The sequence below is a fragment of the Periophthalmus magnuspinnatus genome, chromosome 11, assembly GCF_009829125.3.
Source record: "Periophthalmus magnuspinnatus isolate fPerMag1 chromosome 11, fPerMag1.2.pri, whole genome shotgun sequence".
In the NCBI taxonomy this organism is placed as follows: Eukaryota; Metazoa; Chordata; class Actinopteri; order Gobiiformes; family Gobiidae; genus Periophthalmus; species Periophthalmus magnuspinnatus.
In genome coordinates, this window is record NC_047136.2 from 8907241 (window position 1) to 8922307 (window position 15067).

At 36.9% G+C, this 15067-nt stretch overlaps 3 protein-coding genes across 4 annotated transcripts; 1 reads left to right on the forward strand and 2 right to left on the reverse strand.

Moving 5' to 3' along the window:
• The first annotated feature begins 313 nt into the window (after positions 1 to 313).
• si:dkey-284p5.3 (uncharacterized protein LOC557830 homolog) lies at positions 314 to 4431 on the forward strand. Its single transcript, XM_033975783.2, has 3 exons — positions 314 to 630; positions 3620 to 3898; positions 4400 to 4431. Exons 1-3 carry the CDS (start codon positions 540 to 542, stop codon positions 4429 to 4431), a joined length of 402 nt encoding a protein of 133 aa, XP_033831674.1. The 5' UTR covers positions 314 to 539.
• Positions 4432 to 7111: 2680 nt separating this feature from the next.
• rida (reactive intermediate imine deaminase A homolog) lies at positions 7112 to 9945 on the reverse strand. Of its 2 annotated transcripts, none has more exons than XM_033975452.2 (6): positions 9820 to 9945; positions 8880 to 8985; positions 8756 to 8810; positions 8613 to 8681; positions 7573 to 7628; positions 7112 to 7393 (listed from the first exon to the last, which is right to left on the reverse strand). In XM_033975452.2, exons 1-6 carry the CDS (start codon positions 9882 to 9884, stop codon positions 7337 to 7339), a joined length of 408 nt encoding a protein of 135 aa, XP_033831343.1. In that variant the 5' UTR covers positions 9885 to 9945; the 3' UTR covers positions 7112 to 7336. The 2 variants fall into 2 exon arrangements, with proteins under 2 accessions (XP_033831343.1, XP_033831342.1); XM_033975451.2 differs by lacking the exon at positions 9820 to 9945 and adding an exon at positions 9545 to 9683.
• A 314-nt stretch (positions 9946 to 10259) lies between these two features.
• stk3 (serine/threonine kinase 3 (STE20 homolog, yeast)) lies at positions 10260 to 14916 on the reverse strand. Its single transcript, XM_033975449.2, has 11 exons — positions 14749 to 14916; positions 14314 to 14394; positions 14054 to 14182; positions 13833 to 13947; positions 13575 to 13739; positions 13288 to 13455; positions 13073 to 13210; positions 12824 to 12949; positions 12544 to 12745; positions 12108 to 12301; positions 10260 to 11994 (listed from the first exon to the last, which is right to left on the reverse strand). The coding sequence occupies exons 1-11, from the start codon at positions 14769 to 14771 to the stop codon at positions 11836 to 11838; spliced, it is 1500 nt and encodes a 499-aa protein (XP_033831340.1). The 5' UTR covers positions 14772 to 14916; the 3' UTR covers positions 10260 to 11835.
• Between the last annotated feature and the right edge of the window lie 151 nt (positions 14917 to 15067).

Consider the following 15067-nt stretch of genomic DNA (forward strand, 5'->3'; position numbering starts at 1 on the left):
ATCAGAACATGCGCGACCTCTGGAGGGATGGTGGTGCAACTGCAACGCACTAAAGAAGGTTGCTCCCATAACAGTGGCTTTCTGTCAAACGCGATTTCCATACAGTTTATAAAGACCATGTTCTATAGGATGGGTCATTACATTTGTCCTTTAAAGGTTCAAATGTGAAGTTCTGTATAAGTTGAACACTGACAGTGTTTGCTCTAGAGAGCTATTGCTATGGCATTAAGCTGTTGTCCCCGCCTCAAAGGTTTGTGCGCTCTGACTAAATAATGCATTTCTGTACCGGCACCATCCTCTATCTACGGCCAAAGCCACAATAAACTCTGGTTTTAACTGCATTTTCCACCTGCAGCCGTGGCTCAGAGGCGGCGGAGGAGCCTGCACCATGCGCCATTACGCACAGGAGTGGACTACAGGAATTTGACTTTGTGTGACAGTCGCTGGCCATTTGGAGATAGTGAGCGACGTCACTAGGGCATCGGAAGCATCAACACAAACCTGAAGTTGAACACAGTCCTCTATGCGCACGAGACAGGATGGGGTGCTCCACGAGTTCGCAAACTTCAACCGTTGACCCCGCTCGACCAGGCAGCAAGCGCGAGGAGAGCAATGGGGCCAGCACCACAGGTTGGTCCCAGTTATAATTTTTGTAATTGTTTGCTCCAAATACTACATTATTTGCTTGCATTATATGCTGCTCATTGGACTAGGAGTATAGAATATAAATGGCACAAAACGAGATGTCGTTTAATAGGACAAACTTTAACAACAACATCTGACATTAACCATCCACATGTCTTGCTCAATAGGAAATATAATATTGATATGTGGCATTTTATATCCAATATGTGCTGTTACTGAGCAATGACAAACATGCACTCATTCACATACATTGTAATATTGTATTATTTTATTTGAGTGTTTGGTTCTAAAAATAGTCTTAGGGCTCCTGTTGAACTGGTGTCATTGCCCGCTCCGTATAGAGTGTCCTCATCCATTTACCACCACCGGAGTCCAGATAAGAAAAACACTGAGTAAATGCAAATGCAGAGCACATCAGGTGATATCTTTGGTGCCTGACAGGTTGGGTGTCCCTATGGGAAAGTTTATTGTTGTTGATTAACTGTGTTTTTGGCTCTGTACTCCTGTGATAGGGACAGTAGAGCACACAGCGAGGCTTTGATGACAGTCTAAAATTTCAATAGGAAATGGAGAAGCCACTTTGAACACGTCTGTGTTGTAGTGGATCAGAAAAGACAGGTTGTGGTGCAGTAAGTAGTGTTTTCTTTGGACAGACATTGATGTGACAAGCCTTGTTCCAACTATTTAAAGCTGTACTCTGCTGTGTTTCAAGCAGCTCAAAACTCACTTTTTCCTCCTAGCCTGTAACTTCAACAAATGACTGCTTCCTCACTATTTGCTTTTGTTTGTCCTGCCCTTGTTTCATGTTAAACTGTGACCCATCTTTGAGTTGCTGTTGAAAATGCTGTTTAAAACCAGCGTTTTATTATTATTATTGTTGTGTTCCAGACAGTATTGACATTAAACATTTCTATCTTCAATTACAGGCGTTATTATTTCTCAAAATTACCTTCAAATCATTGCATTCTTACTGTGAATGACCTCGCCTCTCCACAGATCTGAACTCTAAATTGGCTCAGTGGCTTCACCTGCTTGTTTCCATGGAGGCAGGTACGTTTAATGCCATACTGTTAAACATTCTAGCCAAAGCAATAATGTCTCCATGGAAATAAGCGGCGGACCATGTACGAGGTATATAGTTTGTTTCTCTTCTGAGGTCACCAAACAAATTGCTTCCTGTACAGTGTGCATTGATTCATATAGAGTTTTGGACAGAGCTGAACGAGTTTTTGTAAATATCTTGTCACAATTCTTTCTGACAAATATGTAAAGATTTGCGGTTTCTGTTTTAAAAAACATTTGTAGGAGCATTACTAGTAGAGAGAAGACAGAAAATGATCTTCAAGAAACCCATGCATTTCTGAATATGTTTGAGGAGGTTTTAAACTAGATGGTTGTATTCAGTGATAAGAGAGTGACAAGGACAGTGAATTCTCTGTAGAGGACATTATATTGACTAAATAATATATTGTTTATATCAGTTGTGCTAGTGTTGCAAGTGTTGGAAATATTTAGAAGTTATCTGTTTATCTGATTACACAAGGCAATATTTAAGACAATAAAATAAAAGGAAGAAACTTAAATGGTTCCACAGTGTTTGAATTGCAAAGGTAGCATTGTCAAAAATGCATGTCCTCTTATTCTGTTTGGATAGTTAAATGAGGCAAATATGTAATCATTATAGGAAACCTTTTAAACCATCAAAGAAAAGATTTGGGTTTCTGCTGTAGTTTTCTAAAAGTAAATAAAAATTGTGGGCAAAAAAAACCCTTACAGATACAAAATACACTCAGTGATATCAAAGTACACAAATGTTCCAGGGCATATTTTGATTAAGGAAATATTTTTCTTATAAATGATGTAAGACTACTAAGCATCCTTCCCGTCCCGCCATGGAGGACAGATGGAAATGAGGATTGTTTTCTTAAAGTTTGCATGTGTTTGAAAGAGCTTATTTACCTGGGACATCCATTGCAAACAAGTAAACAAACTATATTAAGTGAAGCAAGTTTGTCCCATGGAATTTTTTACACACTGACTTGCGTGTTCATAAAATATGTATTTAGATCTATCTATATTTAAAAATATATATATTTCATTGGCATTGGAGCAAATCAAATTGGTTGTGTAAAGACATGCTCTTATAAAGAGAGTGCTTAGAAAGTAAAAATTAATAGATGAATGTTGACATGCACAACACAAGTCCTTTTAAATAAATAATAAATAACACAACTGGTTAACCTTAGTGCATGAATGTGGCTATGTTACTATCCACAAAATGCAATTTAGTTGTTAATGTACTTTTGACTGTAATCTGTGCTTGACAGATTGTGACAACAACAAAATATAAAAAAAAGTCCACAATTCTTTAGAGCCGGTAAGTTCCTTCACATGGTTCCATGTTGTGAATAGCCATGTGATTTGTAATTCTATGAGATAGGATGTGTCGCATAGAGAGAAAGTTTGATGTGTCACCTGAAGCACACCTTCACCGTTGGTCACCCCAGTGAAATAAAACACTTGGCCCTTGACTTTGAGTCACACGGCTCCACAGACAGTGTCATAAAGGGATAAAACCACAACACAAACGGAACATATTGACAAAAAAGTCTGCAATGGTATTATTTGTAAGTTATGTTTAATTTTACTTTTTACTGTAAATAGAGAAGAGAAGATTTGGAGGGTCACAATTTGCACAAGCCCTCACAATCACAAAATGTCATCAAATGTTTGGGCCAGGCATGATATGAGACCCAGGTATGGGAGAGATTGTGTGAGAAGTGGAAACAATATCAACCTACAATTCAGCTTATTTTTTATAGTCTCTTGTTATTTTCATAGTGGGCCAGTGTAACACCAAACTGTCACTTCTCAGACACATGTAAAACCTTTAATGTCCAAAAAACATCATATAAGTTTGATGAACTATTTTTATTATTATAAAAATCACTAGCGTAACTGTCATTGTGCCCAGGTGCTGCTAATGAGAACGGGAATGTAGCTGAGGACAGTGTGACCCTCCCGGACCAGACCCCAGCTGCGGATGATCAGGCTAAACCTGAGGAGACCGCCCCAGCTGCTGCGCCCCCACCAGAGGAAACCCCACCTGCCCCAGAGGAGTCCCAGCCCACAGCAGACAGCGCTCCCCCTGAGACAGCACCTGCAGGCGACAATCCCACAGAGCCTCCAGTAGAGGCTCCAGCAGATGGCGCCACCACAACTGGCCCCTCAGAAGAACCAGCTTCTGAACCAGGTGAACGCTCATGTACCATGATTTCAGGATGGAGAATAATTAATGGAAAATGTATTATTTAAGCTACAGCATATACAAAATAATATTTATATAACACTTTTCTTGGAGGCTGTGTGACACAATCCATGTATGCTTTCTATATCCAGTTAATGAGTTCCTTTTAACAGTTCACACTTCACTGGGATTGGACAAATCAGATTTTAATCCTTGGAACTGGACCAATAGGAGGAATGGGTGGGGAAATGGGCCTGTTTTTTATCATAGAGCTGTTGCATTTTTACATGCATTGTTAAAATGAAATGTAAACAGCTAAATCATCTGATTTCTTTTTGATCATGGTTCCTCTGATTACTCATATCAGTTTGTGCTGTTTGCATATCCTTTAAGTAATTTTAAACGTCTAGAATTCAGATATGAATCAGATTTTGTGAGCTTATAGCCAGTCACTAAAAAACATAACATTAAGCTTGGTGAATCACAATTGTTTCCTTGCCTGTCCAGCCAAAACCACACACTTTGACAATAATTTATAAGGACATGTCTGGCTGGTCAGAGATTGAATAGTGATAGTGAATATCACTATTCAATGTGCGTCCATATCACCCTAGTATGTAACTATTACTATGACTACAACTTAAGTCGTATTATCACTATGCCAGTCAGGGCTGGTTCTTGCACATTCACAAACATTAGGAAGTAGACACTTTAATGGAAAATCCCTATGCAGGTAACTTTCCATTATTTTAGTGACATATTCACTGCATCCACTTGTGACCTGTTGTTCAATTCTCAGTTTAGTATTTATGTACATTCTGTGCCCCATTATTAGTCCTCTGACACACAGTCCCATTGGTAAAGAGGTAACCAGGCCGTATCCAACAACACCACTTAAGAGACTGTGGTTAATAATGAACACACATGGGTCACCACAAAGGAATCTGTTTATATCTTACACATCCAATAATTAGGTCAGCATTTAAAGTGCATATGACCGATTAGACTACTCATTTCACTAAAACATAATTAACACATTTTAGTGTTAATATATTAGATTAAAAAAATTAATTGTCCTATTTTCTAGTTTCATTCATAATCTGTTTCTACTTATCTATTATCTTATCTATTAACTACTAAGTATATTAATAATCATAATGCATTTTATTTTATTTTGTAATTTCATAATTATCTAGCCACTCTTCTGTAACAAGAGCTCATCTAATTTACACCATAGTTAGTATTTGACTGATAGAAAATATGACAAAACCTATATTTCCTTTAATTAATGTTTGAACACTTTCCCCCACATTGGGGATGGAATTTTATATTGTAGAACTCAGTGCTGCTTCCTGTAATTTTTTCAGCTTCTCCACATTCAAATTCTACATTGTCCATTCAACTAATGTGAAACTATGATAAATATTTAGCACAGGTACTAGAACCAAGCAAAGAAATAATTAGAGAAAGAACACTTCAGCTTAAGACACTTCAGAAAACAGGAAAACACCAAAATGATTGCACTATATGATCAGGAAGATATAGCAAGGTAAATTATTTGCACAGCTGGTTCAGAATGGTTACATAACATGATTGTGTGACAAGAGCTGGATGACTTTTACTGTGGCTACTTCATTTATTGAATCTAGATGCAAATATGTTCAAAGCCTGCGGCAGGTCGAGGAGTGGACTATTTTCTTTTCTGTCCCATGCAAAGCGCTGACAGGGCACATAGCCTGTAATACGTGATCACCAGGTTATGACCACATGTTAAAAATAAAATGATGTTCTGCAGCTGACAATATGAAATATTTGGGACTATAGGCAGAGTATGTCTTGACTTGGCCTGTTGGATGATTCAGAATGATTGAAGGACAATATTGTAGTTTTTCTTTTTGTACTTGAGATTTTATTGGCTTGAGTTGACCAGATATTTAACTTGCAGCTTCCTTTCAATGCATCTAGCAACATTTTTATTTATATAATCACATGAACGATCTTTTTATCAACCAATAAGGACTAGTAGTAGCATTAGTGAAGAGCAAAGAGCTGATGTGCTAACTAGAGGAGAATATATAATTTGCATCTATATATACAAATACATAGATACAATCTATATCTATAGCTATTTGTATCACTGTGCATTATATAGTAGAGAATAACTAGGGGTAGGGCTGTGCAGTTCATTGAAATAAAGCACACACAAAAAATGCATAATGGCAAATTGTCACATTTTTATTCATACACACATTCATACACCAGTGTACGCAGACACTCTTTTTTGTTTTTAGGTGAGCTGCGTGTGAATAATTGTTTATTATTGTGGCTTCAATTATGATAAAAAATAATCAGGATTATTATCATACCCATTGTTTATCAGCCCTACTCTTGACTCAAGTTTATTACATTAATTTTACTTTATTTATAGAAAAAACAGAAACCACAGAACCTGCAGTGACAGAGCCCAGCACAGAGGAGACACCAGGTAAACTTTATTACTTAAATCCAAGTACAAGTTTCAAATCTCCCTCACTCAAAATCTGCTTTCTTTTTACAGCTCCCAGCGAGTGAAGCAGGACTGCACAGATGAATGGTTTCCTATTGCATGAATGAAAGAGTGCATTTCTGTAGCGTGGCTGGACATGTGTGCGTCTGTGTAAAACTTATTAACTTGTTGCCAAGATGCAGACCCTTGGATACTTCAGGGTTGGTCAGACATCACTGTGCCTTCTCTCTAGGTGGTGTTACTGCTCATGTACATAGAGTTCAACTGCACTCAAGAAAACTTTATAACAGCAATTAAGACTCCTTGATATAATATTTCTGATATTTCCTGTGTAGATAAAAACATCAGAAGATATTTATATAAGCTTGATATTCTTAAAACCCAAAGCCAAATGTGTTTATGGAAATGCAATACTCTTAGAAACTGGCTTTGATGTGGTTAAATTAATATGTATGAAAAGCTGGTGACTTTCGTATTCATGAAAAATCAAGTCATTTTAATGTATCAAAAATGTTGAATGTAAAAACTGGATAATTTAAATAATAATAAGACCTCAAACTGTTTCTGTGTCTCTTTTAATAAGGAGTTTGTCAAAAAGTCATATTGCTAAATATTTATTATTTTAAGATAGAGATGGCACAAATCAGCTTCATCACAAATATAATGGTTCTATTCAAATGAAGAAATACTGTAATAAATACATCACAAAAATGTTTCAAGTTGTTATCAAAAGCATTTATTTCGTATTACTTTATTATCTAACCACTTACAACTATGAAGTGCTATGAAGTGTCATTACTTGTGCAGATCATTAATAACATCAGTATCAAAAAGTATGAAAATATATGCAGCGAATTATGTAATGTGATTATAATGAAACTCTATAATGGCCACTTGGTCTGCTTAAACTACAGCTTGTTTGTGATTGGGTCGGTTAGTCAGGAGTCTGAAATGGGACCAAGCACGGCAATAGCTTCAATTTCCACCAGTGCTCCCTAAAAAGACAAAAGATATTATTAAGAGCATGTGCCACTACCACACAGACACTTATACACAAAGCTTATATATTAAAAGAGAACTGATGTGAACATAATCATTGTTTGTATGTCACATGCAAAAAAAAAAAAGAAAAAAAAAAAGCATGCAACAAACTACGAAGAAATGATATACATACTCTGGGGAGAGCGGCCACTTGATACGCAGCTCGGGCAGGGAAGTTGCAGCTGAAAACTAAAAGACACAAAAAAGTAATTGTTTACAGAGTCCAGCATACAAACAGATCAATTTTGGACAGTTCACATCCAGCGTTTCCCATTAATAGAGGTAACTATGATTAACCCCCCATAGTCTTAAATTCTACCCTCATCTAAAAACAACCTGTATAATACATTTAACACAGACAGAAAAAAATTATAATGGCATAAAAATATACTAGCTATTATGGTCGCACAGTACACTTTACAGATAAACAAAGGCAATGTGTGACATTTATACTCCACAAATTGTATGGGAAACACAGTAACAATTATATAATCCGTTAGAGAAACAGCAGTCTATAGCTTTCAGACAGAATTAATTGTATCACATTTCAGACTATAGAGGTCAATGAAAGTTTCCCCCCTGTGGTTTCTGCTTGAGTGGGCTGAGCAAGGGGAGACCAATGTGGGTCTGCAGCCCTGAGCAGTAATGTTAGCTCCAGGGACTTGGATTACCTGCACAACGGTGTCCATTTACAACTCATTGGTCAAGCAGCTTCTGTTACACCTGTGTGCTGTGCGCCAAGAGGAAATGCCCGAAACAGTGAAGCAAGACCACTGTGAAGGTACTTAAGAGAAGTGTCCAACTAAGTATTGTTCAGTGTTCTGCACCAACTTCAAACAATGTTTTGTGTAGATTTTTAAGACTAGCTTTTTGTGAATTTTATGTTATGATATACAGTTATATTTTTGGTTAGACAGGGCAGCAATACTTACAGTAATAAAAAAGAGTTAAAAATGCATTTTTACTAACTATTTTTATACTGTCCAAAAATTGTTTATAAATGAATGCAGTAATATTGGATTTGAGCATTCTGATGAAAGACTTCCCCCTAGTGGTTCTTCTTTGCACTTACTCTGGATAATAATAATAATTAAGGCCACTTGTTTCTTTTTTATATGGTGAAAACTGTATTTTGACAAAAGCCTTATTGTTCCTAGAGTAACTGATACTTACATGATTTGTAAACTTCATTGACGTTATTGAAATCATTTATATCAGCGAGCAGCACAGTCGTCTTCACCACTGGAATAACATAATATTACACTGTTGGGTCATTTACACAATTACATGTTCAGACTTGAGGGTCTCTTGCTCACCATTTTTGTAGTCACAGCCTGCAGCCTTAAGGATCTCCCCCATGTTAATAAGAGCCTAAGAAACAGTTTGTTAATACAGGACAGTATCGTTGTATTACAGCATTTGTTTTGGAGGTTCACTGACTTGTCTGGCCTGCACCTGCACTCCCCCCTCCACCAGCTGACCAGAGGCAACGTCCATCCCAATCTGTCCGGAGATGTACATGGTCCTGTCCACTACCACCGCCTGGCTAAGAAAGACATTCAAGTTATTGTTGCGCATTTGATTTTCAATGTGCTATTGCAATACATTATAATTTGCAATCAGAAACAACAAAGATGGAGATAGTTTGTATTTGTAATTTGTGGACATTGACACAGAGTCAAGCATATGTGAGTATTTTTGATTTGTTGCCATAGTAGTTGTAAATGTATACTCTGTAAAACTAGCAGCACTATGAAAAGAGACACAGTTATAAAAGGTTTAACATTTTATTATAATTAATATATTCAGAACATGACCTATAATTGCATACAATGATTAGAGGCTGCTTTTTTCCAACTCTTTTATTATAGTTTTGTAATATAGAAAAATAATGTCTCCCATAACATATTGCGTTGTTTTACGTTTATAAATCCACTAGAGAGTTATATAAAGACAAAACACATTTATCACTAGAGCCCTCCTTTTGGCAGCCCATTGGTCGAAACAGAAACGCCTTCACCTTTGACTTTGAAAGTAAAGCAGGAAGTAAGTCTAGTCTATACAGGCTGTCTTCAGGTAACAAATAGGGTTTATCTTGCTCTTACCTGTATATTCCCTGTCTGATGGGAGCTTTAGGTGTGTAAGGGAACTGTCTGCGAACAGATGCCATATTTCACCTGTCCCTGAAGAATGAACCCGTCTCGAGACAAATGCAGCTCGGACAAACTGGTACTTTTTGAGGGGTCAGAAAACTAAAGTTCAATGTACGCAAAAACACGCCCTCTGAAGTTAACGATTTGATGAGGCTAGACTTGGGAACCCTTTTCATTCATGCTACTCTCAAGCTCGCCATTTTACAGACTTTAAAATGTGAAGTTACCTGTATGGTCCAATGGCAGCGGGGGCTGTAGTGGTGTGAATGATTTTTCTATTGATTGAAGACATCTTTCTAACTCGTTTAACACTTCAAAATCTGAGAGCAATAGTTACTCGAGATGTAGATCGAAAGTATAAAGTTTACCGTAAATACAGCTCAATAAGCGCACGTTTAAACTGTGGCTCGTGCGGTCACGTGGTAAATTATTGCGTGCGCTTTAACTACGATAATTAAGGTAAACATATACTGTACAGCTACTGCAGAAATGGAAATTACTCCCACAAAGCAATGCTCTAAAAACTATGAAAGTACGTAGTTTTAGATAATATTACACAAAATAAATAAGAAAAATCAATAAATGAATAGTAAATCTTGCTTTTCACTATCACCCACTTCACTTTGCATAATCTAAAGCAATTGGGCAAATTATCTGAGTAGAATGACCTATAAGGACCCTTTATTAATATGTTGCAACTTTCAAAACAGTATTACAAACAAAAGTAATAAATTAAGTGGTTCAAACATAAATGAGTCCACTCTACATTCTCATACATTTCAGAAAAATAGTTAAAAGTCAAAATCATTAAGTGATCATAAAGAGTGATTTTACATAATAACATGGCAGAACTGACTGTACAGTGTCATAGTTTAGTTGAAGCTTAAAAAGTCCAGCTTCAGTGTAACAGTACTTTTACCTGCAAAGTTAAAACGATTCATTCCACTATAGCAATGATTAAACATGCATAGACTATAATAATATAAGTGAACCTAGATAAACCATAAACTGTCAATCAGATATGAACCAGTACTAAAAACAAACATTAAATAAATAAAGTGAGTGTGTGTATGCATGTTACAATTGCATGGCTTTTTAAATTGGCATGCAATAAATGATTATTCAAACTAACCTAATGAATACTTGGTTTGATAACATTCACATTGTTCATAACAGCAAGTTGTCTCAAAGGATAGTCATGATTCATTCAAAGGGTCATTGTAAGGTTTAAGATTAAATTAAACTTTCAAAGCAAAATATTGGGCCTGGCAGTTTTTCCTTCATAAAAAGGTTAAATCTGTCGCTGTCTTTATCCTTCATCAAAATGTCAAATCAAAATTGAATCAAATTTACCGCTACATAAAAAACAAAATATGCTACAGTTTTTCATTTGCTTAGCCCGTTCATTCATTTTTAATTCTGTATTTTGTGTGAGGGGAACAGTGAGCCCCTAAGGAATGATTTTGATGCTTACTTGGAATGAATGTGAGGTTAATACCAGTCACCTTTAACAGTGGATGGGGTTTCTGTCAGTTTCGAGAAGGGTATGTGTAATATGAGGCACAATGTTTGAATTGATAAAAGAATAATTCATCTAAAATGTCAAAACCAATAACAACGTATAAAAGTTATGAGTTAAATGGTCCACAGACAATTTGAAAACATGCATTGTCTTTTCAATTATTACCATCTGCTTAATGCAGCTTTCTAAGGTCTAGCACAAACACAAGTTAAAATTGCTTCAACCGTTTGTTACGTTACATTGCTTCTTTGAAACCTGTGTTTCAAAATGTTTAAGGCATTCTCAACAAAATCAACATGATTGTCTTTGGTCATGGGCAAACTGCCACAGCTTTTGTTACAGGTATTTTCAAACTAAGTTCTAGATTATATACACACACACACAATACATTTAACAGTTTGAAGAAGAGCCACAGGTTTTTGTCCAGATTGCTGTTATTTTGTTATGAATGAGAGATAAATAAATGCTGGCCTGGAAGTGCTGGTAGTCCTTCATGTGTTGATGACAATCCCACTCAATAATAATGAAGTAAGTGAGTGGTTATCTACTTTGGCTACAGTCCTGAGAATTATTACTATGAAGGTTAGAAGGCCAAAGGTGCTGCCCTATGTGTAACAGGCATTTCTTTATATGTAGTGGTGTGGCAAAACAGCAGTGGTCTTCAGCATTATATGTAAAAGTGATTATTTTCTGGTATTGGTCTAGGAAGGTGATGTGGCCCTCAGAAGTTTTGCTGTCGCCTTTTCTTGGCATCCATGGCATCCAAAATGGGTTGTCTTTTGGCAGTGTAGCGCTGCCTCAACTCCTCTATCTCTCTCTCCATCATTGGATCCAAGGCACTGAGGCGCATCTGCAGCTCATCAAAGTCCAGGTTTTTCAACTAGAAAGCATCAATAAACAGAAATGTTCATTTATATTGTTCAACACATTTTCCATAATGACTAACACAACTGCAGCTAGAAACCAGAAATAAGTGTGGAACAGTTTACTCACAAAGTCAAAGTCTCCATCTTGTGGGACTTTCCAATTGTCAGGGAAGACATTCTTGGACTGAATGTGGTAACCAGGCTGCTCCTGATGCTGGTTGTGGTTGTAGTTTTCCTGCTGCTGTGATGCTTTGTTAGAGTCCTGTTTGTCAAAGTAGTCCATGAAGGAAGGACGGATAGGCTGCTGGGGTGTGGCATGTCCTGTAGAGAAAATAAACAACATTTACTGATACTGATATTTAAAGAAGATATTTGTCAAAAGGTAATGAACTAAAAAGTAGGTCCATCATTGTTTAGTCATAGTTTTATATACCTAATTCCCTCTTGTTTGTTTTGCTTTATTTTATTGTATTATTAGGCTTATAAACAAAACAATCAAATTAAAGTTTTTTCTGTATACAATAAATAAACACATTACAAAAGTATAAGAAGCATGGGCTCACTTCTCATAGATCCTTGGTCATCTTCCTCTTCTTCGTCGTCACTGTTAATGACCATAGTTCCCAGGTCCGACTCCAACATGGTGCTGCCATGTTCAATCATGGTCTGAGCCCCGTCACTCATGGTGCTGGTTGCTCGCATGGTTCCAGGTCCCTCTGTACCAGACTTCACCATTGTATGAGAGTCCACCTCTGTCTCCTCCTCCTGAAGTAGACCATTAAAAACAAATCTGTTCACACATGTAACAGAGCACAATGGGGTAATTGTAAAATGAATATTTACAGAGTTTTCGTCTTCTTCCTCCAGTTCTCTCTGCTGCTCCTGTTGCCTCTTGGCTTTCATCTCCATAGCCTCAGTAATTAGGTCTCTCAAAATGGTGACTGGTTTAGCCTGAGTGATGAATGGATGCTGCAAATCACAAAACAGTGACTACTTACCAACGCAGTCTTAAGAGATGAACTAAAGACTGTCTAGTTACAATACAATATACAATATTTACTAACATCATTTTGGTACATATCATTTACAAACCTGTAGTAGTTGTGTCGCTGTTGCTCTCTGCTCTGGATTCTTGACAAGACATTTTTTTACAAAGTCTGTAAACTCATCAGACCAAAGCTCTGGTTTTCTAAATGTTGGAGGCGGGTTCGAGGGGATCATAAATATAGCCTGTACAGAAAAAGAAACATGAATTAACTATATAATCTATATATACATTGCACAGTGTTAATTTGTTATATACCAACCCTCATTGGGTGAATGTCAGCATACGGTGGTTTGCCCTCAGCCATTTCTATTGCTGTGATTCCCAAGGACCAGATATCTGCTACACAGTTGTAGCCGATTTCTTGAATAACTTCAGGGGCCATCCAAAAAGGTGTACCAATAACAGTATTTCTCTTTGCCATTGTATCCTTTAAACAAACAAATTAAGAAATCTGAATTAGATTATTATAAGCATGATTAGTGCATGGTGTGCAATCATGTACAAATACTAGATTATTTTAATTATATTTATATTTTATTTCATTACTGTTAACTGTCCAGCCACTCCAAAGTCTGCCAGTTTGGCATGTCCCTCAGTGTTGAGGAGGATGTTTCCAGCCTTTATATCCCGATGAATCTTTCTCATGAAGTGAAGATACTCAAGGCCTTTCAGTGTTGACTTCAGGATAGTGGCAATCTCATCCTCTGTCAGCTAAGATTTGCACATTGTACACAGTATTTTAGTGTAAAAAAGTGAAAATGTACCCACAATCTGTAGGGTATTAACCACATTAAAACATCATACCGTTTTGCTGCGCAGTCTGATGATGTCAGAAACAGATCCGGCTCCGCAATACTCCATGACAATCCACAAATCTGTATTCTTGAAGTAGCTTCCATAGTATTTGACTACATAAGGACTAACAAGAAATGTGCAATAAAAATGAATTTCATACTCAAACAACAGTGTTAAGTAAAAAAATATCTATAAGCATATGGCATATTATGTGGGCCCGATATTCCTACCTGTCACACTGCTGCATGATTGAAATTTCTTTGATGATCTCCTGTAAATCTGACTCCACAGGGACCTGTTTGATGGCCACCACTTGCCCTGATTCTTTGTGTATCGCCTTATTCACGCTGCCATAGGAACTAAATCCAGGTACAATACACATAAGCCAGTCAGTTTAATTAAATAAATTAATGTCAAGTTGTTCAAAACAGTAACAGTAATATCAGTTCAATATCAACTGCTAAATACTGAAGTTTCATATAAGACTCACCCTTCACCCAGTTTCTCTAAAACATCAAACACTTCCTCTGGTTGTTTGGTCAAACTGTCCTCACTCAACTTCTTCAGTTTGCTGTTAAATGACAAGCAAAAGTGAAACTGGATGTGATACTGAATAACAGCCGCATTATAAAGATTCATTTATAACATACTGGTGACACATCACAGCTTTGCTTAATTTGCAATGCATTCCAAAGTTAATACAGTAACAATATAAATGGCATATAGTTAATAGAAATGCAATGCCACTAAACACAGACAATGCGGGCACTTACTGACCTGTCGCGTTACAGTAAATTCAATTGATTGCAGACACCAGTACAGTTGTGTTGTTAACGCAGTTAGCAAAGCGGCTAAATTAGCATTAGCTCACCAAGTTGAGAATTTTGAAAAAAATTATTCTAAAGTGAAATAAAACGACACTTACCTTTTAGGCGCGTTTGACTCCATCGTTGACCGTGTATAACAAAGTAAATACAACACGACAGAAGTATTCCGTTGGTTTTGGGACAGTGATCAGGACGTGGGCATTGTCGATGTTGTGTTGTCAAAAAGTGAGGCCAGCTGAGCTCTTCAGACCCGCCGTCCCACAGCGCCTCTACGGGTCTGGAGCGAGGAGCTGTAAAGTTAAACTGTGAAACCAGTTAATGAAAATACATATGATTACAATTAATGTGTTTTTGTTTGCAGATGTGACAGATGTTTGCACTCGATATACGCACAAAGAGTGTCCTTTATATATACAA